This window comes from Aythya ferina (genome assembly GCF_964211825.1).
Source record: "Aythya ferina genome assembly, chromosome: 38".
NCBI classification, from domain to species: Eukaryota; Metazoa; Chordata; class Aves; order Anseriformes; family Anatidae; genus Aythya; species Aythya ferina.
The window spans coordinates 48973-76387 of record NC_140335.1 but is presented as its reverse complement, the minus strand read 5'-3'; the positions used below and the strand labels follow the sequence as shown (position 1 = coordinate 76387).

Sequence of the window (27415 nt, the reverse complement as noted above, 5' to 3'; positions counted from 1 at the left end):
ATGACGTCACACATGCCCTGATGACGTCATACATCCCCGATGACATCACCTTGTTGACCTGGATGCCAACGGCGTCCACCACAACGAGAAGACCCCCACCCCAATGCCCACACCCCGGCCCCAATGACCACACCCCAACCCAACTGATGACGTCCCAACCCTCCTAATGACGTCATCACCCCGTGATGACGTCACACAGGCCCTGATGACGTCACCCATCCCCTGTGACGTCACCTTGTTGACCTGGGTGACGACGGCGTCCCCCATAGTGCCCACACCCCCACCCCAATGCCCACACCCCGGCCCCATTGACGACATCCAAACCCTACTGATGACACCACACCCCCGTTGATGACGTCACACCCCTCCTGATGACATCACACCCTCATGATGACGTCACCAAGCCCAGATGACATCATTTTGTTGACCTGGGTGACGACGGCGTCCACCCCAATGCCCACACCCCGGCCCCATTGATGACATCCCAACCCTACTAACGACATCCCAACCCTCCTAATGACATCACCGCCCCACGATGACGTCACACGGGCCCTGATGACGTCACACCCGCCCCGATGACGTCACCTTGTTGACCTGGGTGACGACGGCGTCCACCACCTCGCCCTTGAAGGGCCGGAAGACGATGGCCTTGTAGCGCACGGGGTAGAGGACGAAGCCGCGGCCCGGCTGGATGACGCCCGCCCCGATGTTGTCGATCGTCGTCACCGCGATCACGAAGCCGTGCCTGGGGGGGGGGGGGGCACGGGGGGGTCGTGGGGGGGTCGTGGGGGGTCGTGGGGGGCACTGGGGGGGTGTGGGGGGCACTGGGGGGGGGTGGGGGCAGCGGGGGGGCACTGGGACACCGCCCCGGGGGGGCAATGGGGGGATATGGGGACACTGGGGGGGACACAGGGACACTGGGGAGTGATGGGGGGCACTGGGGGGGCACTGGGGGTTGTGGGGGGGACATGGGGGGGTCGTGGGGGGGGCGTGGGGGGGCGTGGGGGGGGCGTGGGGGGCACTGGGGGGGGTGGGGGCATTGGGGGGGGCACTGGGACACCGCCCCGGGGGGATACAAGGACACTGGGGGGTGATGGGGGGCACTGGGGGGGCACTGGGGGGGGCACAGGGACACTGGGGGGGCACGGGGGGGGTCATGGGGGGGGCGTGGGGGCACTGGGACACCACCCCCAGGGGGATACAAGGACACTGGGGAGTGATGGGGGGGCACTGGGGGGTGGGGGGGCACGGGGGAGTCATGGGGGGGTCATGGGGGGGTCGTGGGGGGCACTGGGGGGGTGTGGGGGGCACTGGGGGGGGGTGGGGGCAGTGGGGGGCACTGGGACACCGCGCCGGGGGGGCAATGGGGGGATATGGGGACACTGGGGGGTGATGGGGGGGCACTGGGGGGGGCACTGGGGGGTGGGGGGGGGCATCGGGGGGCACTGGGACACCACCCCGGGGGGATACAAGGACACTGGGGGGTGATGGGGGGCACTGGGGGGGCACTGGGGGGGGCACAGGGACACTGGGGGGGCAAGGGGGGGACATCAGGGGGGTGTGGGGACACTGGGGGGGCACCAGGGGGACACTGGGGGGGGGTGGGGGCATCATAGGGGCACTGGGACACCGCCCCGGGGGGGCAATGGGGGGATATGGGGACACTGGGGGGGGGATGGGGGGGCACTGGGGGGGCACTGGGGGGTGGGGGGGCACGGGGGGGTTAAGGGGGGGGGCGTGGGGGGGGGTATGGGGGCACTGGGGGGGGGTGGGGGCAGTGGGGGGGCACTGGGACACCGCCCCGGGGGGATAGAAGGACGCTAGGGGGTGATGGGGGGGCACTGGGGGGGGCACAGGGGGGTCATGGGGGCATTGGGGGGGGTGGGGGCATTGGGGGGACACAGGGACATGGGGGGGCACGGGGGGGGGCACAGGGGTGCCAAGGGGGGACCCAGGGGTGCTGGGGGGACACAAGGTGGACACTGGGGGGTGACCCAGGAGGGGGAGGGACACTGGGGGGGGGTAGGGGTGACCCCGGGGGGGTGGGGGGGTCACCGGGGGGGGGGGGCACGGGGAGGACCCAGGGGTGTCAAGGGGGGGGGATACGGGGGTGATGGGGGGACACAGGGGGGGTGACACCCCGGGGGGGGTTGGGGACACTCGGGGGGGGGTGGGGGTGACCCCGGGGGGGTGGGGGGGTCACCGGGGGGATTTGGGGGGTTTGGGGGGGGCCGTACTTGCCGGTGCAGGTGCCCTCGACCTCGGTGAAGAGTTTCTGCTTGACGGTGTTGAGGAGGTTGGGCCCGAAGTAGCGGGGTGCAGCAGGATCTCGTGCTCCAGGGAGATCTGGGGGGGGGGCACCGTCGGGGGGGGGGCACCGGGACCCCCCCGGACCCCCCCGGACCCACCCAGGACCCTCCCAGACCCCCCCAGGACCCTCCCAGACCCCCCCAGACCCCTCCCGGACCCCCCCAGGACCCTCCCGGTGCCCCCCGTACCCCTCCCGGTGCCCCCCCGGTGACCCCCAGACCTCCCCGACCCCCCCAGGACCCTCCCGGACCCCCCCAGGACCCTCCCGGTGCCCCCAGTGCCCCCCCGGTGCCCCCCGTACCCCTCCCGGTGCCCCCCAGACCCCCCCCCGGTGACCCCCCGACCCCTCCCGACCCCTCCAGTGCCCCCCAAACTCCCCCCGGTGACCCCAGGACCCCCCCATATCCCTCCCGGTGCCCTTATGACCCCTCCCAGACCCCCTCAAGACCCTCCTGGACCCCCCAGGACCCTCCCGGTGCCCCCCAGAAGCCTCCCGGTGCCCCCGGTGCCCCCCCAGACTCCTCCCGGACCCCCCCAACCCCCTCCGGTGACCCCAGGACCCCTCCCAGACCCCCCCGGACCCCTCCCGGTGCCCCCCAGGACCCCTCCGGTGCCCCCAAAGCCCCTCCGGTGCCCCCCCAAGGGTCCCGGTGCCCCCCATGACCCCCCGGTGCCCCCCGGGACCCCCCCCGGTGCCCCCCGTGACCCCTCCGGTGCCCCCCGTAGCCCTTCCGGTTCCTCCCGTGACCCTTCCGGTTCTTCCCGTGACACTTCCGGTTTCCCCGTAGCCCTTCCGGTCCCTCCCGAGCCCCTTCCGGTGCCCCCCGCCTCTCACGTGATAGAACATCTTCCCGCCGCCGCCGCCGCCGCCAAACCGGAAGTGGGCCTCCGCGCCCCGCCCACCCCCGCCCGGCTCTGATTGGTCCGCAGCCCGCCCCCGCTCGGCTCCGATTGGCCAGCCCCGCCCCGCTGCGGCGCGGAGGGGGAGTGCGCATGCGCGGCGCTTCTGGGCGGGGCCACAGGGAGGGAGGCGCGCGGTGATTGGGCGGCTGGGAGTGATTGGCAGGGGGAGGGCGGGAGGGAGGCGGAGCCCCCGGCGGCCTGGCCTCTGTTGAGACTGGGAGGAACTGGGAGACACTGGGGGATACTGGGGGGTACTGGGGGATACTGGGGGGATACTGGGGGGTACTGGAGGGGTACTGGGGGGATACTAGGGGACACTGGGGGTTATTGGGAGACACTGGGGGATACTGGGGGGTACTGGGGGGATACTGGGAGGATACTGGGGGGTACTGGGAGACACTGGGGGATACTGGGGGGACACTGGGAGGATACTGGGAGGCACTGGGGGATACTGGAGGGTACTGGGGGATACTGGGAGACACTGGGGGGACACTGGGGGGTACTGGGGGATACTGGGAGGCACTGGGAGGCACTGGGAGATACTGGAGGACACTGGGGGACACTGGGTGACAGCTCCTGGGTGCCACCGGGCACCCTTGGGTGACTGCCACTGGGTGCCGCTGGGTGGCACTGGGAGGCACTGGGTGACCTCAGGTGACCTCAGGTGCGACTGGGTGACCTTAGGTAACCTTAGGTGACCTTTGGTGACACCGGGCACCCTTGGGTGCCACTGGGTGCTACTGGGAGCCACTGGGAGCCGCCGGGTGCCCCCAGGAGCCAGTTGGGCGCCCCCAGCCCCCCCCCCGCCCCCCCTTGGGTGCCCCCAGCCCCCCCCAACCCCCCCCCAAAAAATAAAGGCAGAACTCAGCGATCATTTACAGGGTCATTTAATGGGATTATTGGGATTTATGCGGGATTACAGGGTCCTCGTGTGGGATTATTGGGATTTATGCGGGATTACAGGGTCCTCCTGTGGGATTATTGGGATTTATGCGGGATTACAGGCTCCTTGTGTGGGATTATTGGGTTTTGTGTGGGATTACAGGGTCATTGTATGGGATTACAGAGTCCTTGTATGGGATTATTGGGATTTGTGTGGGATTACAGCATCCTCGCGTGGGATTATTGGGTTTTTCGTGGGATTACAAGGCCGTTGTATGGGATTATTGGGTTTTGTGGGGGATTACAGGTTCACTGTATGGGATTACAGAGTCCTTGTATGGGATTTATTGGGATTTATGTGGGATTACAGCGTCCCTGTATGGGATTATGGGGTTTTGGGTGGGATTACAGGCTCCCAGGGCACAATCCCATAGGGATTATTCCCGGCAGAGCGGTGCCGCGCGCTCAGCCCCGAGGGGACGTTTGGGTACCCCCAACCCCCCCCCCCCCAGACCCTTTTGGGGTGCCCCCAGCCCCCCCCCCATGTACCAAACCCCCCCGCCAGCACCCATGGGTGCCCCCAGCCCCCCCCAAACCCCTTTTTGGCTGCCCTGAGACCCCCAGAGCTGCCCCCTGACCCCTTCAAGACCCCCCCAGACCCATTTTGAGTGCCCCCAGGCCCCTTTTAGCTACTCCCAGACCCCCCCAGCCCCCTTTTAGGTACTCCCAGCCCCCCCCAGCCCCCTTTTATCCCCCCCCTATGTCCGAAACCTCCCCGCCAGCACCCCCAGGCTGCCCACGTTGCGATGCAGCACCCATGGGTGCCCCCAGACCCCCCCCAAACCCCTTTTGGGCTACCCTGAGACCCCCAGAGCTGCCCCCTGACCCCTCCAAGACCCCCCCAGACCCCTTTTGGCTGCCCCCAGACCCACTTTAGGTACTCAGAGACACCCCCAGACCCATTTTGGGTGCCCTGAGACCCCCTTTGGGTGCCCCCAGGCCCACTTTAGGTACTCCCAGACCCCCCCAGACCCATTTTGAGTGCCCCCAGCCCCCTTTTAGCTACTCCCAGCCCCCCCAGACCCCTTTTAGGTACTCCCAGACCCCTTTGGATGCCCCCAAACCCCCTTTAACCCCCCTTTGGCTGCCCAGAGGCCCCCTTTGGGTGCCCCCAGCCCCCTTTTAGGTACTCCAAGACCCCCCCAGACCCCTTTTAGGTCCTCCCAGCCCCCCCCAGCCCCCTTTTATCCCCCCCCTATGTCCGAAACCTCCCCGCCAGCACCCCCAGGCTGCCCACGTTGCGATGCAGCACCCATGGGTGCCCCCAGACCCCCCCCAAACACCTTTTTGGCTGCCCTGAGACCCCCAGAGCTGCCCCCTGACCCCTCCAAGACCCCCCCAGACCCCTTTTGGCTGCCCCCAGACCCACTTTAGGTACTCCCAGACCCCCCCAGACCCCTTTTGGGTGCCCCCAGACCCATTTTAGCCCCCTTTTGGCTTCCTGGAGGCCCCCTTTGGGTGCCCCCAGACCCCTCCAAGACCCCCCAGCCCCCCCCAGCCCCTTTTTAGGTACTCCAAGACCCCCCCCAGCCCCCTTTTAGGTCCTCCCAGCCCCCCCCAGCCCCCTTTTTAGGTACTCCCAGCCCCCCCCAGCCCCCTTTTATCCCCCCCCTAGGTCCGAAACCTCCCCGCCAGCACCCCGAGGCTGCCCACGTTGCGATGCAGCACCCATGGGTGCCCCCAGACCCACTTTAGCCCCCCTTTGGCTGCCCCCAGCCCCCCCCAGCCCCCTTTTAGGTCCTCCCAGCCCCCCCCAGCCCCCTTTTATCCCCCCCCTATGTCCGAAACCTCCCCGCCAGCACCCCCAGGCTGCCCACGTTGCGATGCAGCACGCTGTGCAGCGCCGCCAGGCACCCCCCGGGATCCCCCAATTCCCCTTCCCTCCCCGAACCCCCCCCGGCTCGCCGCTGGGGGACCCGAGCTGGCCCCCCCCGAGGATTTAAAGACCCCCCTCCTTGTTCCCTCAGGTAACCCCAGAGGCTGAGCAGCAGCAGCTTCACCTCGAAGGGCGCCAGGCGGGGGAACAGCTCCTGCGCCTTGCCCAGCACGGGGGGCAGCATCGCCCCCTCGGCCAGGCAGCCCACCAGGGCGCACGACGCCCGAAGGTGCCAGGGCGAGGAGGAGGCCGAAGGCTCCCTGCAGGCGTCCCAGTGGGCTACCAAGGTGGCCAGCAAACCCCTCAGCACCGGCCAGCAGCGGGCCAGCACCGGGGGTCTCCCCGCGGCCACCACCCGCAGCAAGGGGAAGAGGAGGGGGTGCTGGCGGAAGCGCCTCAAGACCCCCAGGTCCCTCTCCAAGCTGCCCCCCCGGCCCGGGTCGTCTTGGGGGGGCCAAGCCGGGTCCCCCCCCGCCGCCCAGGGGCACACGGCTTCCACCAAAGCGGCCGCCACGGCTTGGGGCCCCTCGCACCCAAGGGTGCCGGGGGGGGAAGCGGGGTCGGCGGCGCGGCAGCAGCGCAGGAGGACGCCCAAAAAAGTTTGGGTGTTGCGGGAAATTCGGTGCTGGGGGTGCCGGGGGGGGCCGGGGGGGGTTTTGAGCCCCTCTCCGATCACCCCCGCGTGGAAAACGGAGCAGACGCCGCCGGGGAAGTCGACGGCGGCGGCGAAGCGGCGGTTGGCGTCCAGCAAAGAAGCTTTGGAGGGCGGTTTGGGCAGCTCGGGGGGGTCCTCGGGGGGGTCTCCCGGGGGGGCGAAAGCCCCAAAAAGCTCCGCGTTGCCCCCCCGGAGCGCGGCTTCCACCAGGAGCTGGAGAGCGGCGCGGGCGGCCGACGGCGAGGTGGCGCAGAGACGCTCCAGCAAACGGGCCCCGTGGGCTAACGAAGAGGCTCGGGTGGTGGTCCCGGAGTTTGGGGGGGGGCCGGGGGGGTCCCCGAAATCCGTGGGGAGGCGGAGGAGGAGGAAGAGGTGGTGGACGGCGGCTCGGAGCACGGCGTGGAGCTGAGCGGGGCGCAGGGAGCGCGGCGCGGGGAGGGCGCAGAGCAGCAGCGCGGCGGCACCGGCGACGTCTCCATCAGGGTGCAACAAGAGTTGAGCCAATTCCGGGAGGTTTTGCCCCAATTCCGCGCCCAGCTGGGAGCCCAAAGGATCCTCCGGGGTGGCTGCGATGAGGAAGGAGAGGTTCCGGAGCAATCTGGAGAGCTGGGGGGGGGCCAAGGCCCCGGCGTGGATGCGGCGGACGCAGGCGGCGGCGGCGGCGGCGGGGAGGTCGGCGAGGCTGGGGGCCAGCACGGCGTGGAGCTGGGTGGCCAAGGCGAGCTGCTGGGGGGTCGTGGCCAGCGCCAGGAGGTGGAAGAAAGCCTCGGGGGGGCCGTGGGGGGCGGCGTAGACGGCCAGGAGCCCCAGGAGCTGGTGGAGCCAAAGGGAGCGCTTGGGGTCCAGGCGGAGAGCTTCCAGGCAAAGGTCGCGCTCCCGGCCGCGGAGAGCTTCCAAAAAGGGGATGGGGCGAGGGGGGGGGTCTCCGGGGTTGCCCCCCCCCACCCCTACCCCCCCAGCAGCACCCCCTCCCCGGCCGTGCACCAGTTTTTGGAGGTGGAGGAGGAGGAGGGAGAGCAGGCGCTCGCAGGCCTCGCGGACGCCGTCCGGGAGAGGGGGCGGGGGGGTGGGATTAGGGGGGGAAAGGGTGGGATTAGGGGCGGGGGGGGTGGGGTTAGGGGGGGTAGGGGTGGGATTAGGGGGGGTAGGGGTGGGATTATGGGGAGAAAGGGTGGGATTATGGGGAGAAAGGGTGGGATTATGGGGAGTAGGGGTGGGATTAGGGGCAGAGGGGGTGGGATTAGGGGCGGAAGGGTTGGCGGGGGGGATATTGGGGTTATTATTGGGATTATTGGGGTTGTTGCTGGGATTGTTGGGGTTACTGGGGGGGATATTGGGGTCGCTGAAGGGATTATTGGGGTCGCTGAAGGGATTATCGGGATTATTGAAGGGATTATCGGGATTAGTGAAGGGATTATCGGGATTATTGAAGGGATTATCGGGATTATCGGCCTCGGGGCCGTCGGGGGGGGGCTTGCGAGCCCCGGGGGGGGCGGCGGTGTCCAGAAGGAAGCGCAGGGTGCGGGGGGCCCCCGCCGAGGTCTGCCCCAGCAGCCTCACCAGGACCCCCCCCAGCCCCTCCAGCTCCTCGCGGGGGAGGGGGGCGAAGCGTTGGTGGAGCTGGGCCAGCACGGGGGGGGTGAGGGCGGCCACCAGCTCCCCCCAAACCGCCCCCAAAAGCGGGGGGGACAGCAGGGCCAGCTGCAAGAGGAACCCCACGCCCCCCCGGGCCCCCCCGCCGGGGGCTAAGCTGGCGTGGAAAAGCCTCAGCAGCTCCTGCCTGATGCTGGCCCCGTGGCGCGACGCCAGGTGCCCCAAAATGCCCACCACCGAGGCCAATTTGGGGGCCCCCCCGGGCCCTAACGGGGGCGCCGAGACCCCCGAACCCCCCCCGGGGGCTTCGAGGTGGGCGCAGTAATCCTTTAACCCGCAAGCCAGCACCCTGCTGATGATGGTCCCGGGGAAAGCCCCCCCGACGTGCGCCACCACCCAGTCGAAGTGGGGGGAGTGCTGCAGGGAGGTGTCCAGCAGGGCGGCGACGCAGGCGTCGGGGCAAGACCCCAAAAGGGCCCCGAAACACTGCCCGTAGAGCTCCAGCAGGGTCCTGGTGGCCTCGCAGCCCGTCCAGAGCTGGAGGAGTTCGTTGAGCCCCCGGGCCCCGTGGCGGCCGGCGTAGCGGCTGCTGAGCTGGCCCAGTAACTCCACAGCCCAACTGGCCACCACTGGGGCCCAGGCGGCGGGTTTGGAGCGCACCAGGGAGGAGAGGGAGCGGCGAGCCTCCCGCACCACCTCCACCAGAGCCCCCGGGGGGGCGGCCGAGGGGAAAGGGGGGGGTTGGGGGGGGAAATGAGGGGGTTGGGGGGGTAAAGAGGGGAGTTGGGGGGGTAAAGAGGGGAGTTGGGGGGGTAAAGGGGGGAGTTGGGGGGGTAAAGGGGGGAGTTGGGGGGGTAAAGGGGGGAGTTGGGGGGGTAAAGGGGGGAGTTGGGGGGTTAAGGGGGGTAATGGGGTGGGGTGGGGGGGTAATGGGGTGGAGTGGGGGGGTAATGGGGGGGTTAGAAGGGTTCCTGGGGTGGTGTGGGGGGGTAACGGGGTGGGGTGGGGGGCGCCTGGGGGGGTTAGAAGGGTGGCTGGGGTGGGGTGGGGGGCGCCTGGGGCGCTGTGGGGGGGTCTTGAGGTGGGGTGGGGGGCGCCTGGGGGGGTGATGAGGGAGCTGGAGGGGGGGAGGTGGGAGCCGGAGGGGGGGAGATGGGAGCCGGGGGGGGTGATGAGGGATCCGGGGGGGGTGATGAGGGACCCGGGGGGGTTTAGGAGGGATCCGGGGGGGTTGAGGGGGGTCCCGGGGGGGTTTTGGGGGTCCCCCCGGTGGCGGAGGTGGGCGCAGACTTGGTGGTCGAAGACGCCGGCGAGGTGGTGCAGGACGGCGTGGCGGGCGGGGGGCAGGCGGCGCAGGAGGCGCAGGGCGCAGCGGGCGTGCTCCGGGGGGGGCAAGGGGGTGCCCTGAGCAGGGTCCGAGCCGCTGAGGAAGGCTTTGATCTCCTGGGCCAGCTCCTGGGGGCTGCGGGGGGGGGAGAGAAAGGGGTTAATTGGGGGGTAAGAGGGGTAATTGGGGGGGTAAGGGGGTAATTGGGGGGAGAAAAGGGGGAGAAAGGGTTAATTGGGGGGGTAATGGGGGTAATGGGGGGGGTAAAGGGGTAATTGGGGGGGTAAGGGGGAAAGAAAGGGTTAATGGGGGGGTAATGGGGGGTAATGGGGGGAGAAAGGGTTAATTGGGGGGGTAATGGGGGTAATGGGGGGGTAAAGGGGTAATTGGGGGGGTATTGGGGGGAGAAAAGGGGGAGAAAGGGGGGAGAAAGGGTTAATTGGGGGGGTTATGGGGGGAGAAAGGGTTAACGGGGGGGTAATGGGGGGGTAAATGGGTAATTGGGGGGGTATTGGGGGGAGAAAAGGGGATAAAGGGTTAATGGGGGGGGTAATGGGGGGATAAGGTGGGAGATAAAGGGTTAATGGGGGCAGAAAGGGGGAGAAAAAGGGTTAATGGGGGGTAATTGGGGGTTAATGGGGGGGTAATGGGGTAATTGGGGGGGTAATGGGGGGGTGAAATGAACGGGGGGGGTACGGGGGGGTGAGAAGGGGGGGGTAAAAGGGGGGGGATAAAAGGGGGGCGTAGGAAGGGGGGGGGAGAAAGGGGGAGAGAGGTTAAGGAAGAGGGGGGGGAGTTAATGGGGGGGGGCCGAGGGGGTCTTGGGGGGCACCCGGGGGGATCCTGGGGGGTCCCGGGGGTTTTTGGGGGATCTCGGGGTTTTTTTTGGGGGGGGTCCCGGGGTTTTTGGGGGTCCCGGGAGGTTTCAGGGGGGTCCCGGAGTCCTGGGGGGGCTCCGGGGGGTCCCGTTTTTTTTTTGGGGTGGGGTCCTGGGGTTTTGGGGGGTCCCGGGGGGGTCTCGGGGGGTTTTGGGGGGTCCCGGGGGGGGTCCTGGGGGGATCCTGGAGTCCTGGGGGGGCTCCGGGGGGGCTCGGGGGCGTTCGAGGCGGGGTCCCGGGGGTTTTGGGGGGGGTCCCGGGGTTTTTGGGGGTCCTGGGGGCTCTCGGGGGGGTCCCGGAGTCCTGGGGGGGCTCCGGGGGGTCCCGTTTTTTTTGGGGGGGTCCCGGTGTTTTGGGGGATCTCGGGGGGGTCCCGGGGGGGGGTCCCGGGGTTCTGAGGGGGGGTCCCGGGGTTTTTGGGGGATCTCGGGGGGGTCCCGGGGGGGTCCCGGGGGGTCCCGGAGTCCTGGAGGGGACCGGGGGGGGGTCGTGGAGTTCAGAAGGGTCTGGGGGGGGGGTCCCGGGGTTTTTTGGGGGGTCCCGGGGGGGTCCCGGGGGTACCTGAGGGGCGGCCGGGGGGGGCTGGCGGCCCCGGGGGGGTCGCAGAGCGCCGACATGGCGGGGCCGGGCCGCGGGCTGCGCGCGGGGCGCATGCGCAGAGCCTCACCGCGCCCCTCCCGGAACGGAGCTTCCGGTGTCACCGCCAAAAGCTTCCCCCCCGGAAACGCAGATAAAGAAACGGGGCAGAAAGAGCGAAAAGCAGGGCAAAAAGAGCGAAAAGCAGCCTAAAAAGAGAAAAACCAGCCCAAAAAGAGCAAAAAGCAGGGCAAAAAGCGAAAAAGCAGCCCCAAAAGAGAAAAAGCAGCCCAAAAAAAGAGAAAAAGCAGCGCAAAAAGAGAAAAAGCAGGGCAAAAAGAGCAAAAACCAGCCCAAAAGGAGCAAAAAGCAGGGCAAAAAGAGCAAAAACCAGCCCAAAAAGAGCAAAAACCAGCCCGAAAATAGCAAAAAGCAGGGCAAAAAGAGCAAAAAGCAGCGCAAAAATAGCAAAAAGCAGCCCAAAAAGAGCAAAGAACGGTCCCCAAACAGGAAAAACAGCCCCAAAACAGGAGAAATCAGACCCCAAAACAGAAAAAACGCCCCCAACGCAGAAAAAAAAAAAAAAAAAAAAAAAAAAAGCACACAAAAACAGCAAGAAACATACCCCCAAAACAGGAAAACAACAAAAAAAAAGGCAAAAAAAAAAAAAAAAACACTCCAGAAATAGCAAAAAGCAGCCCCAAAATAGCAGAAACCTGCCCCAAAACAGCGAAACTATCCCCAAAACAGGAAAAGACACCTCCAAAACAGCAAAAATCACCCCAAAAGGAACAAGAAACATACCTCCAAAACAAAAGAAAAAAAAAAAAGGCAAAGAAACACCCCCCAAAACAGGAAAAAACACCCCAAAACCAGCCCCCCTAAAATAAATAAATAATAAAAAAACACCCCTCTGTTATAAATGAGGATACAACTAAATCTGAATATAGAAATATTTATAAAAAGCAAGTAAACAGCGCTGGGTGCATGGGAAGTCATTGCTCTACCAAGACACACACACGAACATGAAACTTGCTAAAATATACAGAATTTTTATTTTTACTTTTTTTTTTTTTGTTGTTACATTTTACATTTCCTTTTACAGACTAAACCCAGGTACACCCATCCATATGAACACCTATAGAGAGGTACAATCAGAACAAACAATCCCTTCAGTCAAAAAACTAAAGTCAAAAAACTTGAATCTTTACGTCAAACTTGAAGGCAACTTTAAGTCAAAAAGCTTTAATCCTTTAAGTCAAAAACAGCAACTTCCAGGCCTTAACATCTGGAGAACAGCAACCCCAAACGGCGTGGCATCTCCTGAATCCCCCTTCTTGGATCTGATATTGTATAAATTCACCTTAGGATAGAGTAAAACTTGTAATTAAAATATAATGAGAACAAAATAGACGACGTCTTGTTATCTGTCGATTTTCTGCTACGTTGGAGCATCTTTTTAATTAAAACATCCCGCTATCCTTTGACCTTCAGTTAGGCTGAAATTTGAGCTAACTTGAGCCAAATCGGCGTTCCTGCAGCTCGGAAAACAACCGATTCAGCCAAATCGGCATTCTTTAGCAAAAAAACAACTGATTTAGCCAACTTTAGCATGGTGAAAAGTGCAAGGATTGATAAGCTAATTAGCATAGAAAGCGAGAGTAGATGGGTTTGGGTAATTAATATGTATAGGGTTAATTGAATATTAATCGTTTTGCTGTATAAATATAGTTTGTCACTTCTTTACAAATATCAACTTTCTTTATTAATATCAACCATCTGCTCGACACGAATTATTACTCCACCGGGGCAATCTGGGGGTATTTGGGGGAATCTGGGCCTTTTGGGGGCCTTTTGTGCTTGTTTATGGCAATTTGGAGCTTTTTGAGGCCATTTGGGTTCATTTGTGCCTGTTTGGGGCTCTTTTGGTCCCTTTGGGACAATTTTGAGCTGTTTGGGACAATTTGGGGGCATTTGGGGTAAATCAGGCCTATTCGGGGCCTTTTGTGCCTGTTTGCGGCCATTTGGAGCTGTTTGGGGCCATTTGGGAGATGTGTGCCTGTTTTGTATATTTTTTTTTAGTTTTTTATAGTTTTGTATAGCCGTTTTGTATAGTTTGGGGCAATTTGGGGTCGTTTGGGGCCGGTTGGGGCAATTTGGGGTAATTTGGACCCATTTGGGGCCTTTTGTGCCCATTTGGGGCCATTTGGAGCTGTCTGGGTCCATTTGAGTCCATTTATGCCCATTTGGGGCTATGTTGGTCCCTTTGAAGCAATTTGGCGCCGTTTGGGGCAATTTAGGGGCACTTCGGGGCCACTTGGCTCCTTTTGGGTCCATTTGGGGCCGTTTTGGTCCATCAGGGTCCACTCGCCCCCGGAACCCCCGGCTCGCGGTCACCGCCCGCGGCCGGTTCCTTTTCCCCCCTTATCCCAATCCACTTCCGGCGCCCGCCTTAACCCCGCCCCTTTCCTTTTCAAGACGGCGCCGCTCGCTTCCCATTGGACGTCTCCGCGCGCCGCCGCCGCTGATTGGCCAAGGGGCGGCGCGCGCGCGGCGGCCGCCCTATAAAAGCCGCTGCGCGGCGGCTCCGCGGCCATTTTGTGAGCGAGGTGCGCAGGGGACGGCGGCTCCGTGCGGGGAGGGGCGGAACCGAGGGTTGTGGGGCCGGGGGGCGGTTGTGAGGCACGGGGGGGATTTGTGGGGCATGGGGGGGATTTATGGGGTCGAAAGTGTTTTTTTTTGGGGTGGAAAACAGTGTTTTTGGGGTTGGGGCCTCCAGTTCTTGGCAGGCCCGGGCGGTTCCGTGCCCGGCCCTGTGATGTTCGGAGGCAGAGCAGCGCCCGGCGCGAAGTCTTCGGTGCCTGCGGCCTCCTCCGCCGGTCCTACCCTCACGTGCCGGGACAGGGGCTCCCCCCAGAACCCCCTCGAGGCCCCAAACCCTCCCCCGGCCGCTGTCTCACACCCGTTGTTTCTCCACAGGTGTCCCTGAGGGGAGATTCTCCTCACGCAGAATCATGGAGCGTTTGCTGCAGCAGCGATCCGCCATCAAATTTTGCGTGAAGCTGGGTAAAACGGGCAAAGAGGCTCACAAGAGATGGCTGATGACTTTATGAGGAACCCGACTTTTTGGACAATGCAGTGACCGGTGGCAGGACTGTGGGGGTTTGAACCTGACCCGGAGAGGAAGCGGCAGAGCCCAGAATGGCACAGCCCTGCTTCCCTGCGCCCCAAGAAAGAAAGAACGAGCAAACCCAAGCCAAAATCCATGATAATTTGCTTTTTTGATCGCCACGGAGTCATCCACACGGAGTGTGGATGCGTTCCTGGAGGTGTACGAAACCTGGAAAACGCGGTGGCAGCAGTGTGTAGATGTGGAAGGGTGCAACTTGGACAAATCCTAACAGTTTGTTCTATTCTCGTGAATAAATTATTAAAAAAAAAAATGAATCTGGGAGCCCAGCCCCATAAGGGCACCGAGTCCCCTAGGGAGGTGTGGGGCAGCCCCAGAAGGGCACTCAGCCCCATAGGGGGACTTGGGGCCGCCCTATAAGGGTGCCCAGCCCCATAGGATGCTGTGGGGCTGTCCCCTATCAGCGCTCAGCCCCATAGCTCAATGCTCAGCCCCATAGAAGGGTTCCCAGCCCCATAGCGCCCCCAAACTGCCCCACTGTTCCCCCAAAGCTGCCACCCAGCCCCTGGTCCTCCAGGGCCGCTCTGCCCTCCCACTCTATAAGGGCCACAGGCACCTCTCTATGGTTTGCCACGCCCTCTCTATGGTTCCCCGTCCTCCTCTCTCTGGTCCTGCAGCCCCTTTCTATGGTCCTCCAACCCCTCTATGGTTCTGAGCCCTCTCTTTGGTCCTCCAGCCCCTCTCTATGGTTTCCAGCCCCTCTATAAGGGCCACAGGTCCCTCTCTATGGTTCCCAGTCCTCCACTCCCTGGTCCTCCAACCCCTTTATGGTTCCAAGCCCTCCTCTCTATGCTCCTACAACCCCTCTCTATGGTTCCGACCCCTCCCTTTACTCCTCCACCCCCTCTCTATGACCCCCAGCCCTCCTCTCTATGGTTCCGGCCCCTCTCTACGCCCCCAGCACCATGGAGGCCGCTCGGCGCTGGGCTCGGGCCCTGCTCTGGGGCTCGCTGCCGGTGGCCCTGGGGGCGCTGCTGTGGGGCGCGGTGGCGGCGGGCGAGGACCGGCGCCGGGAGGCCCTGAAGGTGAGGGGGGGGAGCAGGGAGGAGGAAAGGAACCGGAAACGGGGCACGGAGGAAACCGGAACCGAGCCGGTGCCCGCCCTGCCCCCCCCCCAAACCCCCCCTTTCCCCCTCCAGGCCCTGCCCGAGGTGAGCCCGGAGCTGCTGCAGCAGCGGCGCCGCCTCACGGAGCTGGCGCTGGAGGCGCTGCGGGAGGCGGCGGAGACCGACGAGAACGTGGCGCGGCGCCCGGTGCCCTGGCGGAAGTGAAGGCCCGGCGGGGACCTCACGCGGGGGGGGAGGGGGGTGAGGGCGCGGCGTCACTTCCGCTTCCGGCAATGGCGGAAGGCGGGCAGGGGGCGGCGGCGGCGGCGGGCGGGCCCCGGGGCCCCGGCGGGTGCTGGGCCTGCCGCCTGCTGGGGGGGCTCGGGCTGCTGGCGGCCGGGCTCTGGATCTACCGCGGGCCGCGGGCCGCCATGCGCAGGGGGGTGGCGCCCGGGATGGCCGAAATCGCCCAGATCACCGCCGCCATCAGTGAGAGGGGACCGGGGGGGTGCCGGGGCGACGGGGGAGGGGTCAAAGGGGTTGCCGGGGCAACGGGGGAGGGGCTGAGGGGGAGCGGGAGTTGCCAGGGTAACGGGGGTGGGGCCCGGGGGGTTGCCAGGGCAACGGGGTGGGGCCACAGGTAGAAAGGGCGGGAGTTGCTTGGCAACGGAAGTGGAGCCGAAGGGGTTGCCGGGGTAACAGGGGCGGGGCTGAGGGGGCGCGGGAGTTGTCCTGGCAACGGGGGCGGGGCTTAGGGGTTGCCGGGGTGACGGGGGTGGGGCCGAAGGGGTTTCCAGGGTAACGGGGGCGGGGCTGAGGGGGGCGCGGGAGTTGCCAGGGTAACGGGGGAGGGGTCAAAGGAGTTGCCAGGGTAACGGGGGTGGGGCTCAGGGGGCGCGGGAGTTGCCCCAGCAACGGGGGCGGGGCTGAGGGGTTGCCGGGGTAACGGGGGAGGGGCTGAGGGGGCGCGGGAGTTGTCCTGGCAACGGGGGTGGGGCCCAGGGGGTTGCCAGGGTAAAAGGGGAGGGCCCGAGGGGTTGCCAGGGCAACGGGGTGGGGCCGCAGGGAGAAGGGGCGGGAGTTGCCCGGGCAATGGGGGCGTGGCCAAAGGGGTTGCCGGGGCAACGGGGGCGGGGCTGAGGGGTTGCCGGGGTAACGGGGGTGGGGCTGAGGGGGGCGGGAGTTGTCCTAGCAACGGGGGCGGGGCTAGGAGGTTGCCAAGGCAACGGGGGCGGGGCTGATGGGGTTGCCAGGACAGCGGGGGCGGGGCCGCAGGGGTTGCCAGGGCAACGGGGTGGAGCCGTGGTGCTGGGGTGAGGAAGGGGCGGGGCCTATGGGTTGCCACGGCAACGGGGGCGGGGCCTGGCGGTGGGGCGAGGGAGGGGCTGGGGTTGCCATGGAGACGGGAGGGGGCGTTGCCGTGGTGACGGGAAGGGGGCGTGGCCTCACTGTGGCTCCTCCCCTTGTAGGCGTGGCCGCGTGGGGCGTGGTCATCCTGGTGGACCCGGTGGGGAAGCAGCAGCGGAAGGAGCCCGACCCCCGGCTGACCTCTGACCCCTGACCTCTGACCTTTGACCCCAATAAAGGCGCCGGCTGACCCCTGAGCTTTGGGGGCTCCAAGCCCCGCCCCCTTCATTCGCCCTGGCCCCGCCCCTCCGTGGCTGGGGTAACTGGGAGGGGTCCCGGGGTAACTGGGAATGGCACTGGGATAACTGGGAATGGTCCCAGTGTAACTAGGAGCAGTGCTGGTGTAACTGGGAATGGTCCTGGTGTAACTGGGAGTGCTGGTGTAACTGGAATGGCACTGGGGTAACTGGGAGCTGTACTGTGGTAACTGGGAGTGCTGGGGTAACTGGGAATGACACTGGGATAACTGGGAGCAGCACTGGGGTAACTGGGAATGGTCCCAGTGTAACTGGGAATGGCACTGGGGTAACTGGGAGCTGTGCTGTGGTAACTGGGAGTGCTGGGGTAACTGGGAATGACAGTGCTATAACTGGGAGCAGCACTGGGGTAACTGGGAATGGCACTGGGGTAACTGGGAGCGGTGCTGGGGCAACTGGAAGTGGTCCCGGTGTAACTGGGAACTGCATGGGGCAAGTGGGGACTGCCCCAGTGCAGCTGGGAATGGCACTGGGGGAACTGGGCAGCGCTATGGGGCAGGGCTATGGGGCTGGGCTATAGGGCAGGGTTATGGGACACAGCTATGGGGCCAGGCTGTAGGATAAGGTTATGGGGCAGAGCTATGGGGCAGACCTGTGGGGCTGGGCTATGGGGCACGGCTATAGGATAAGGTTATGGGGCTGGGCTATAGGGCAGGGTTATAGGGCACAGCTATAGGGCAGGTCTGTAGGATAAGGCTGTGGGGCAGGGCTATGGGGCAGACCCATGGGGCTGAGCTATGGGGTAGGAATATAGGGCAGGGTTATGGGGCAGGGCTATAGGATAAGGCTATGGGGCAGGGTTGTGGGGCACAGTTATAGGGCACAGTTATGGGGCTGAGCTATGGGGCAGGGCTGTGGGGTGTAGTTATGGGGCAGGGCTATAGGATAAGGTTATGGGGCTGATCTATGGGGCAGGGCTGTGGGGCAGACCCATGGGGCAGTGATATTGGATAAGGCTATGGGGCAGAGCTATAGGATAAGGTTATAGGGCACAGCTATGGGGCAGGGCTATGGGGCAGTGATATAGGATAAGGCTATGGGGCCAATCTATGGGGCAGAGCTATGGGGCACGGCTATGGGGCAGGGCTATAGGATAAGGCTATGGGGCAGGGCTGTGGGGCACAGTTATAGGGCCGATCTATGGGGCAGGGCTACAGGACAAGGCTATGGGGCAGGGCTATGGGGCAGCCCCATGGGGCTGAGCTATGGGGTAGGAATATAGGGCAGAGCTATGGGGCAGGGTTATGGGGCAGGGCTATAGGATAAGGCTATGGGGCAGGGTTGTGGGGCACAGTTATAGGGCACAGTTATGGGGCTGAGCTATGGGGCAGGGCTGTGGGGTGTAGTTATGGGGCAGGGCTATAGGATAAGGTTATGGGGCTGATCTATGGGGCAGGGCTGTGGGACAGACCCATGGGGCAGTGATATTGGATAAGGCTATGGGGCAGAGCTATAGGATAAGGTTATAGGGCACAGCTATGGGGCAGAGCTATGGGGCAGGGCTATGGGGCAGTGATATAGGATAAGGCTATGGGGCAGAGCTATGGGGCAGAGCTATGGGGCACGGCTATGGGGCAGGGCTATAGGACAAGGCTATGGGGCAGGGCTGTGGGGCACAGTTATAGGGCCGATCTATGGGGCAGGGCTATAGGACAAGGCTATGGGGCCAGGCTATGGGGCAGCCCCATGGGGCCGGGCTCTTTTATTGCCCCCGGCAGCGGGGGGGGGGTGCAGGAATGTTCCAAATTTTGGGGTGGGGGGGTCCCGGGGGGGGGGGGGGGGGGGGCTCAGGAGCTGGAGCAGAGGTGGCGCTGCCGGAGGGGCGCAGGCACGGTGGTGACGTCATCGTTGGCGGCAGTGACGTCATCGCTGACGTCATCGGCGGCGGTGATGTCATCGGCGGGGGGGGAAGGCGCTGTGGGATCGGGGGCTGCGGGAGGGGGAGGGGGGAGATGGGGGGGGGGAAAAAGGGGGGAATGCCCCAAAAATGGGGGTTCTGCCCCCAAAAATATAGGGGACACCCCCCAAAAAAATATGGGACCCCCCCAAAAAATATGGGACACCCCCCCCAAAATATGGGGAACACCCCCAAAAAAATATGGGACACACCCCAAAAAATATAGGGGACAACCCCCCCAAATATGGGGACCCCCCCCCCCAAAATATAGGGAACACCCCCCAGAAATATGGGGACCGCCCCCCCAAAAAATATGGGACCCCTCCAAAATATGGGACCCCCCCCGAAATAGGAGACCCCCACCCCAAATTATGGGGACCCCCGAAGTCATGAGGACCCCCCCCCAAAATGATGAGGGACCCCCCCCCCCCCAGAAATAGGAGACCCGAGACCCCCCCAGAAATTGTGGGACCCCCCCCAAAAAAATAGGGAACCCCCCCAAATGTGGGACCCCATAAAAAGGTGGGAACCCCCCCCAAACTGGAAGGACCCCCCCCAAAATATGGGAGACCCCCCCCAAAATGGGGACCCCCAAAATGGGACCCCCCCCCAATTATGGGACCCCCCCCCAAAATGGGACCCCCCCAAAAAATATGGGACCCGCCCCCAATTATGGGACCCCCCCCCATTGACCCCCCCCCATGGGCCACCCCCCCCAAGACCCCCAATTTTGTGCCCCCCCCCCCAAAAAAAAATACCCCCCACCCCCCCCAAATATTTAGGGACCCCCCCCCCAAGAAAAATTAAGCCCCGCCCCCTTCACCTCCAGGCTCCGCCCCCTCCGCGTCATCCTCGGCCCCGCCCCCAGCCCCCACCTCCTCGGGGGGGGCAGCACCTGGAGGGGGGGGAGAGGAAGGATTTAGGGGGGGGGTCCCCAAAATTTCCCCCCCCCCAACCCCCCCCCATCCCCTCCCCCCTCACCCACCGGGGTCCTCCGTGGTCCCGGGGAATGGAGAGCGCCTGGGGGGGGCGGCCTGGGGGGGGAAATGGGAACAGCCTGACCCAAAATGGCCCCAAATTGCCCCAAAATGGCCCCAAATCCCCCCAAAATGGCCCCAAATGGCCACAAAATGGCCACAAATCCCCCCAAAATGGCCCCAAATGGCCCCAAAATGGCCCCAAATCCCCCCAAAATGGCCCAGAATCAGCCCAAAAATGGCCCAAAATGGCCACAAATGGCCCCAAATGGTCCCAAAATGGCCGCAAATGGCCCCAAAACCCTGTCCCCTTGACCCCAAATGGTCCCAAATGGCCCCAAATGTCCCCAAATCCCCCCCAAGTGTCCCAAAATGGCCCCAAATGGCCCCAAAATGTCCCCAAATGGCTCCACCTCCCCAAAACCTTCCCAAATCCCCCCAAATGTCCCCAAAATGTTCCCAAATCTTCCCAAGTCCCAGTCCCCCTGACCCCAAATCCATCCAAATCCCCCCAAATCTCCCCAAATCCCTCCAAATCTGCCCCCTGACCCCAAATTGTCCCCAAGTGTCCCAAATCCCTGTTCCCCTGACCCCAAATGTCCCCAAATCCCCCCAAATGTCCCAAAATCTCCCCAAATTTCCCCAAATCCCCCCATATCCCCCTGTCCCCCCCATGCCCCCCTGCCCCCATATCCCCCAACACCACCCCCTGTAGCCCCACCCCCTGTAGCCCCTCCCCCTTTAGCCCCACCCCCTTTTCGCCCCTCCCCTTTAAGCCCCGCCCACCGAGGCGTGGCCCCTCCCCTTGGCGCAGCCCAGCAGCAGCAGCGCCGCCAGGAAGGCGAAGTTGGTGGCGATGCCGAGCAGGGCCGAGGTGAGCGGGAAGTGGTACAGCAGGTACCTGGGGGGGGGGGGAGAGGGTTTATATCGCGATATGGGGGCAGTTATCGCGATAGGAGGGGGTTAGAGGCATGGGGGGTGTCATATCAGGGCGTTTGTATCGCGATAGGGGGGTTATATCGTGATATGAGCGGGGCTATCGCGATAGGAGGGGCTTAGCGGCATGGGGTCTGTCATAGCAGGGGGGTTGTATCGTGATATGGGGGCAGTTATTGCGATAGGAGGGGCTTAGAGGCATGGGGGGTGTCGCATCAGGGGGGTTGTATCGCGATAGGGGCTTATATCGTGATGGGGCGGGGCTATCGCGAGAGGAGGGGCTTAGCGGCACTGGGGGTGTCATAGCAGGGGGGTTGTATTGCGATAGGGGGGCAGATATCATGATAGGGGGGGTTATTGGGATGGAGGGCATCACAATAGGGGGGTCATATCGCAATATCCTGGGGGGGGCGTGTCCTATTATGGGCGTGTCTGGTGGGCGTGTCCACAGAAGGGGTGTGGCCAGGGGGGTGTGGGCGTGGCCTGGGGCATGTGGGCGTGGCCTGGGGATGGGGGAAGACCAGTGGGGTGGGCAGCTCCACGTGGGTGTGACTTATTATGGGCGTGTCTAATGGGCGTGCCCACAGAAGGGGCGTGGCCTAGGGAAACGGGGCGTGGCCTGATTGATGTGGGCGTGGCCTGGGGGATGTGGGCGTGGCCAGGGGGGTGGAAGACCAGTGTGGTGGGCAGCTCCAGGTGGGTGTTGCCTATCATGGGCGTGTCTGATGGGCGTGTCCACTGAAGGGGCGTGGCCTAGGGAAACGGGGCGTGGCCTGGGGGAAGTGGGCGTGTCCTGGGGGCTGTGGGCGTGTCCTACCGGAGGCCGCTGAAGTGGGCGTGGACTCGCAGCCGGGCCCCGTAGAGCTGCAGGCGGCGGCTGCGGATCTCCAGGAGGGCGCCCAGGGTGGGGGCGTACTGGGTGGTGACAAATGACGTCACAAGGGGGCGTGGCCATGCAAATGAGCCCCGCCCCTTTGATGCTAAGCCCCGCCCCCTCACCGGGTCCTCGCGGTAGGCGGGGCTCAGCTCCACCTCCAGCGTCTGCTTCTGCTCGGCCGCCCCCGCCAGGAAGAGCCCGGCCAGCGCCACCGCCTCCAGCGCCCGCAGCAGCCCCGAGCGGTACCGCAGCATGGCCTGTGGGCGGTGACGTCATCAGGGGGGGCGTGACGTCATCGTTAGGAGCGTGACGTCATCGTTAGGGGGTGACGTCATCGCCCCGGGGTGTTATAGTGTCCATGGGGGTTGGGAGGTGGTGGGGTGTTGGGGGGAAAGGGGAGGGGGGTGATGGCGTCTGGGGGGTGTGACGTCATCATTAGGGGTGTGACGTCATCAGGGGGGGCGTGACGTCATCGTTAGGAGCGTGACGTCATCAGGGAGGTGTGATGTCATCGCCCCGGGGTGTTATAGCGTCAATGGGGTTGGGGCAGGACAGGAGGTGGTGGGGTGTTGGGGGGAAGGGGAGGGGTGTGAGGTCATTGTTAGGGGTGTGACGTCATCACCAGGGTGTGATGTCATCGCCAGGGTGTGACGTCATCACCCCAGGGGGTGATGTCATCATCCCAGGGTGTGATGTCATCGCCCCGGGGTGTTATAGTGTCCATGGGGGTTGGGAGGTGGTGGGGTGTTGGGGGGGAAGGGGAGGGGGGTGATGGCGTCTGGGGGGTGTGACGTCATCATTAGGGGTGTGACGTCATCAGGGGGGGCGTGATGTCATCACCGGGGTGTGATGTCATCGCCCCGGGGTGTTATAGTGTCAATGGGGTTGGGAGGTGGAGGGGTGTTGGGGGGGAAGAGGAGGGGTGTGACGTCATTGTTAGGGGTGTGACGTCATCGTTAGGGTGTGATGTCATCGTTAGGGTGTGACGTCATCACCAGGGGGTGATGTCATCACCCCAGGGTGTGACGTCATCGCCCCGGGGTGTTATAGCGTCAATGGGGTTGGGGCAGGACAGGAGGTGGAGGGGTGTTGGGGGGAAGGGGAGGGGTGTGACGTCATCAGGGAGGTGTGACATCATTGTTAGGGGTGTGACATCATCACCCCAGGGTGTGATGTCATCGCCCCAGGGTGTTATAGTGTCATGGGGGTTGGGAGGTGATGGGGTGTTGGGGGGAAAGGGGAGGGGGGTGATGGCGTCTGGGGGGTGTGACGTCATCATTAGGGGTGTGACGTCATCAGGGGGGGCGTGACGTCATCGTTAGGAGCGTGACGTCATCAGGGAGGTGTGATGTCATCGCCCCGGGGTGTTATAGCGTCAATGGGGTTGGGGCAGGACAGGAGGTGGTGGGGTGTTGGGGGAAAGAGGAGGGGTGTGACGTCATTGTTAGGGGTGTGACGTCATCGCCAGGGTGTGATGTCATCGCCAGGGTGTGACGTCATCACCCCAGGGTGTGATGTCATCATCCCAGGGTGTGATGTCATCGCCCCAGGGTGTTATAGTGGCATGGGGGTTGGGAGGTGGTGGGGTGTTGGGGGGGAAGGGGAGGGGGGTGATGGCGTCTGGGAGGTGTGACGTCATCATTAGGGGTGTGACATCATCGTTAGGGTGTGATGTCATCGCCCCGGGGTGTGACGTCATCGCCCCGGGGTGTTATAGTGGCATAGGGGTTGGGGCAGGACAGGAGGTGGAGGGGTGTTGGGGGGGAAGGGGAGGGGAGTGAGGTTGTCATGGGGGTGTGACGTCATCACCAGGGTGTGACGTCATCGTTAGGGTGTGACGTCATCGTTAGGGTGTGATGTCATCATCCCGGGGTGTGATGTCATCGCCCCAGGGTGTTATAGCGTCAATGGGGTTGGGAGGTGGAGGGGTGTTGGGGGGGGAAGGGGAGGGGTGTGACATCATCAGGGAGGCGTGACGTCATTGGTCAGTGTGTGACGTCATCACTCAGTGTATGACATCATCACTCAGGGTGACATCACCCACACCGGGGCCGGGTGCTCCAGCTGAAGGCCCCCCCCCACCCCCCAGCACCCTATTGGCAAGGCATGGTGGGAAAGGAAGTGACGTCACCACTTCACGGATGACATCATCACTCTGAGGATGACGTCATCACTCCAGCTATGACATCATCACTCGGGTGATGACATCACCGCTCCCCTCCCACCCCCAAAAAAAGGACCAACCCGGAACCGGGCCCGCTGGGGCCGTGACCTCATTGCCCCATGATGACATCACCCCCCCCGGCGATGACGTCACCGGCCCGGCGATGACGTCATCGCTGAGGTCATCACTCACGGCGCGGGTGGCGGAGGCGACGGCGCGGCCCCCCCGCGTGTAGCAGGTGGCGACCACCAGGAACATCCCCAGCTGCCGGTTGGGGGGCGACTCCGGGACCTCCAGCTCCAGGGCGATGCGGTACAGCTGGCCCGGGGACAGCGCCTGGGGGGGAGCACCCATGGGTGCCACAGCACCCATAGGATCCACCGTGAGACCCATGGGACACACAGCACCCATGGGACCCACCATGAGACCTGTGGTGAGACCTGAGACCCACAGCACCCATGGGTGCCACGGGACACACACAGCACCCATGGGTGCCAGGGGACACGTGGGATCCACCGTGAGACCCGTGGTGAGACCTGAGACCCACAGCACCCATGGGACCCAAGGTGAGACCCATGGGACCCACAGCTGGCCCGGGGACAGCGCCTGGGGGGGAGCACCCATGGGTGCCACAGCACCCATAGGATCCACCGTGAGACCCATGGGACACACAGCACCCATGAGACCCACCATGAGACCTGTGGTGAGACCTGAGACCCACAGCACCCATGGGTGTCATGGGACACACACAGCACCCATGGGTGCCACAGGACACGTGGGACACGCGGTAAGACCCATGGTGAGACCTGAGACCCACAGCACCCATGGGTGCCACGGGACGTGAGGTGAGACCCATGGGTGCCATGGGACACGTGGGAAACACAGAGCACCCATAGGTGCCACAGGACACACACAGCACCCATGGGTGCCCTGGGACACACACAGCACCCATGGGTGCCACGGGACACACACAGCACCCATGGGTGCCAGGGGACACGTGGGACATGCAGTGAGACCCATGGTGAGACCTGAGACCCACAGCACCCATGGGACCCACAGCTGGCCCGGGGACAGTGCCTGGGGGGGAGCACCCATGGGTGCCACAGCACCCATAGGATCCACCGTGAGACCCATGGGACACACAGCACCCATGAGACCCACCATGAGACCTGTGGTGAGACCTGAGACCCACAGCACCCATGGGTGTCATGGGACACGTGGGACACACACAGCACCCATGGGTGCCACAGGACACGTGGGACACGCGGTAAGACCCATGGTGAGACCTGAGACCCACAGCACCCATGGGTGCCACGGGACGTGAGGTGAGACCCATGGGTGCCATGGGACACGTGGGAAACACAGAGCACCCATAGGTGCCACAGGACACACACAGCACCCATGGGTGCCCTGGGACACACACAGCACCCATGGGTGCCACGGGACACACACAGCACCCATGGGTGCCAGGGGACACGTGGGACATGCAGTGAGACCCATGGTGAGACCTGAGACCCACAGCACCCATGGGACCCACAGCTGGCCCGGGGACAGTGCCTGGGGGGGAGCACCCATGGGTGCCACAGCACCCATAGGATCCACCGTGAGACCCATGGGACACACAGCACCCATGAGACCCACCATGAGACCTGTGGTGAGACCTGAGACCCACAGCACCCATGGGTGTCATGGGACACGTGGGACACACACAGCACCCATGGGTGCCAGGGGACACGTGGTGACACCCATGGGACCCCCAGCACCCACGGTGTGACCCCCAAGTGACCCCTGGGACCCATGGGGGGGGACCCCCTGGCAACCCCCCAGTGACCCCCTGGGACCCCCCAGTGACCCCCAGTGACCCCCAATGACCCCAAGTGACCCCCCCAGTGACCCCCCAGTGACCCCCAAGTGACCCCCAGTGACCCTCAAGTGACCCCCAGTGACCCCCAATGACCCCCAGTGACGCCAAGTGACCCCCAGCTGCCCCCCCCCCCACCCCCAACACCCCCCCCAAGCCCCCCCCCAATTCCCCCTGGCCCCCCCTCCCACCCACCCCCACCCCCCCCACCCACCCCACCCCCCCCACCCCCCCGCCCCTCCCCCCCCCTCACCCTCTCCCTGTTGGCTCTGAGCAGGGAGACGTTGGCGGTGGGGAAGGAGCAGAGCTCAGCGCCACGCGGGGTGCAGTCGGTCCTGGGGGGGGGGCACAGCTCACACCACGCCCCCCCCCCACGACCCCCCCACACCCCATAGCCCCCCCCCATGACCCCCAGACCCCCATGACCCCCCCCATGGCCCCTCCATAGCCCCCCATGACCCTCCCACACCCCACAGCCCCCCCCCATAACCCCCCCACAGCCCCCAGACCCCCACAACCCCCCCCACCCCCCCATTTCCCCCATTCCCCCCCCCTTACACCCTTGTCCCCCCTCCCCCCCACACACACCCCCCACACCCTCCCCCTCCCCCCCCAAGTCCCCCCTCCACCCCACACCCCCTCACACCCCCCCCACATCCCTCTTCCCCCTCACCCCTCCCCCCCTCCCCACCCCCCCCATATCCGCCCTCACCCCCCATCCCCCCCAGACCCCCATTGCCCCCCACCCCCTCTCACCCCCCCCACCCCCCCGTCACCCCCCCCATTTCCCCCCATTCCCCCCCCTCCCCCCCCATATCCCCCTCCCCCCACACACACCCCCACACCCTCCCCTCCCCCCCACACCCCTCCTCCCCCCCCATATCCCCCCATTCCCCCCCATATCCCCCTCCCACCCCCCCCATGTCCCCCCTACACCCCCCCCACCCCCCCCCACACCCCCCCCCCTCCCCCCCCATATCCCCCCATGTCCCCCCCCCATGTCCCCCCTAGACCCCCCCCCTCCCCCCCTATATCCCCCTCCCACCCCCCCCATTCCCCCCCATATCCCCCCTTTTCCCCCCATTCCCCCCCATACCCCCCCCCATATGCCCCTCCCCCCACACACACACCCCCCCCACACCCCCCCCACACCCCTCCACACCCCCCACCCCCCTCCCCCCCCATATCCCCCCATATCCCCCCCTTTCCCCCCCCCATATCCCCCTCCCACCCCCCCCCACACCCCCCCCTACACCCCCCCCCACACCCCCCCCCACACCCCCCCAACCCCTCCCCCACCCCCCCCCAATTCCCCCCCCCCCCCCCCACCTGAAGCTGTAGTGCACGGGGGCGACGAAGCAGGCGGCGGGCATGTAGGCGTAGTAGAAGCTGCCGTAGAGGAAGACGGAGCCCCACAGCAGCAGCAGCCCCGCGCTCAGCCCCACGGCTCCCCGCAGCGCCGCCCGACGCAGCCCCAGCCCCACGGCGGCCGCCGCCTCCCGGACCCACGGCACCAGTGGGGCCGGGCCCCCCCGGCGGGGGTCCCGAGGTCCAGGCCCCGCTGTGGGGCGGCCCCCATGGGAGCTGAGGATAAAAAGGGTGGTGAGGTTGGGGGGGTGCCCCATAGATGTGTCCTGCCCCACAGTGGGGTAGGGAGTCTGGATCCTGCCCCATAGATTTGTCCTGCCCCATAGATGAGTCCTGCCCCATAGCTGTGTTCTGCCCCATAGCACTATAGGGAGC

General features: G+C 64.8%; 3 protein-coding genes, 2 long non-coding RNA genes and 1 pseudogene across 7 annotated transcripts in view; 2 read left to right on the top strand and 4 right to left on the bottom strand.

Moving 5' to 3' along the window:
• Window positions 1-152: 152 nt before the first annotated feature.
• On the bottom strand, window positions 153-3157 carry LOC311426143 (DNA-directed RNA polymerase II subunit RPB7-like; the record flags this gene model as incomplete). The annotated part of the gene is given in 5 exon segments (XM_084502311.1): window positions 153-243; window positions 429-745; window positions 2238-2313; window positions 2316-2346; window positions 3146-3157. Coding segments are annotated over 4 exon segments (303 nt in total). The 3' UTR covers window positions 153-243; window positions 429-561.
• A 2773-nt stretch (window positions 3158-5930) lies between these two features.
• On the bottom strand, window positions 5931-11141 carry LOC311426127 (integrator complex subunit 5 pseudogene; annotated as a pseudogene). Its single transcript, XR_014698863.1, has 3 exons — window positions 11046-11141; window positions 9481-9741; window positions 5931-8994 (listed from the first exon to the last, which is right to left on the bottom strand). The product of XR_014698863.1 is annotated as an integrator complex subunit 5 pseudogene (transcript).
• Window positions 11142-13550: 2409 nt separating this feature from the next.
• Window positions 13551-14520, top strand: LOC311426142. The gene is made up of 2 exons (XR_014686604.1): window positions 13551-13669; window positions 14040-14520. It is a non-coding gene; the product is annotated as an uncharacterized lncRNA (long non-coding RNA).
• Window positions 14521-14880: 360 nt separating this feature from the next.
• UQCC3 (ubiquinol-cytochrome c reductase complex assembly factor 3) lies at window positions 14881-16900 on the top strand. 2 transcript variants are annotated; one of them, XM_084502310.1, is made up of 3 exons: window positions 14881-15275; window positions 15390-15523; window positions 16766-16900. In XM_084502310.1, the coding sequence occupies exons 1-2, from the start codon at window positions 15123-15125 to the stop codon at window positions 15519-15521; spliced, it is 285 nt and encodes a 94-aa protein (XP_084358436.1). In that variant the 5' UTR covers window positions 14881-15122; the 3' UTR covers window positions 15522-15523; window positions 16766-16900. The 2 variants fall into 2 exon arrangements, with proteins under 2 accessions (XP_084358436.1, XP_084358435.1); XM_084502309.1 differs by lacking the exons at window positions 14881-15275; window positions 15390-15523 and adding an exon at window positions 15574-15785.
• Window positions 16901-18632: 1732 nt separating this feature from the next.
• BSCL2 (BSCL2 lipid droplet biogenesis associated, seipin) overlaps window positions 18633-27415 on the bottom strand; it is a 10848-nt gene continuing 2065 nt past the window's right edge. The window contains exons 3-9 of the mRNA XM_084502305.1: window positions 24004-24147; window positions 21770-21904; window positions 21588-21685; window positions 20621-20735; window positions 19843-19891; window positions 19681-19752; window positions 18633-18890 (exon numbers count right to left, since the gene is read on the bottom strand). Of these exons, the coding sequence (XP_084358431.1) occupies window positions 18748-18890; window positions 19681-19752; window positions 19843-19891; window positions 20621-20735; window positions 21588-21685; window positions 21770-21904; window positions 24004-24147 (756 nt within the window). The 3' untranslated portion in view covers window positions 18633-18747. The remainder of the gene's footprint in view (window positions 18891-19680; window positions 19753-19842; window positions 19892-20620; window positions 20736-21587; window positions 21686-21769; window positions 21905-24003; window positions 24148-27415) is intronic.
• LOC311426139 lies at window positions 24396-27060 on the bottom strand. The gene is made up of 3 exons (XR_014686603.1): window positions 27002-27060; window positions 25926-26007; window positions 24396-24417 (listed from the first exon to the last, which is right to left on the bottom strand). It is a non-coding gene; the product is annotated as an uncharacterized lncRNA (long non-coding RNA).

What these genes read in the sequence shown, in the direction of transcription:
- UQCC3 (XM_084502309.1), top strand. Translation starts at nt 15,590, where the DNA reads ATGGCGGAAGGCGGGCAGGGGGCGGCGGCGGCGGCGGGCGGGCCCCGG. An exon ending in CCAGATCACCGCCGCCATCA is followed by an intron (nt 15,786 to 16,765) that starts GTGAGAGGGGAC and finishes CTCCCCTTGTAG; the next exon opens with GCGTGGCCGCGTGGGGCGTG.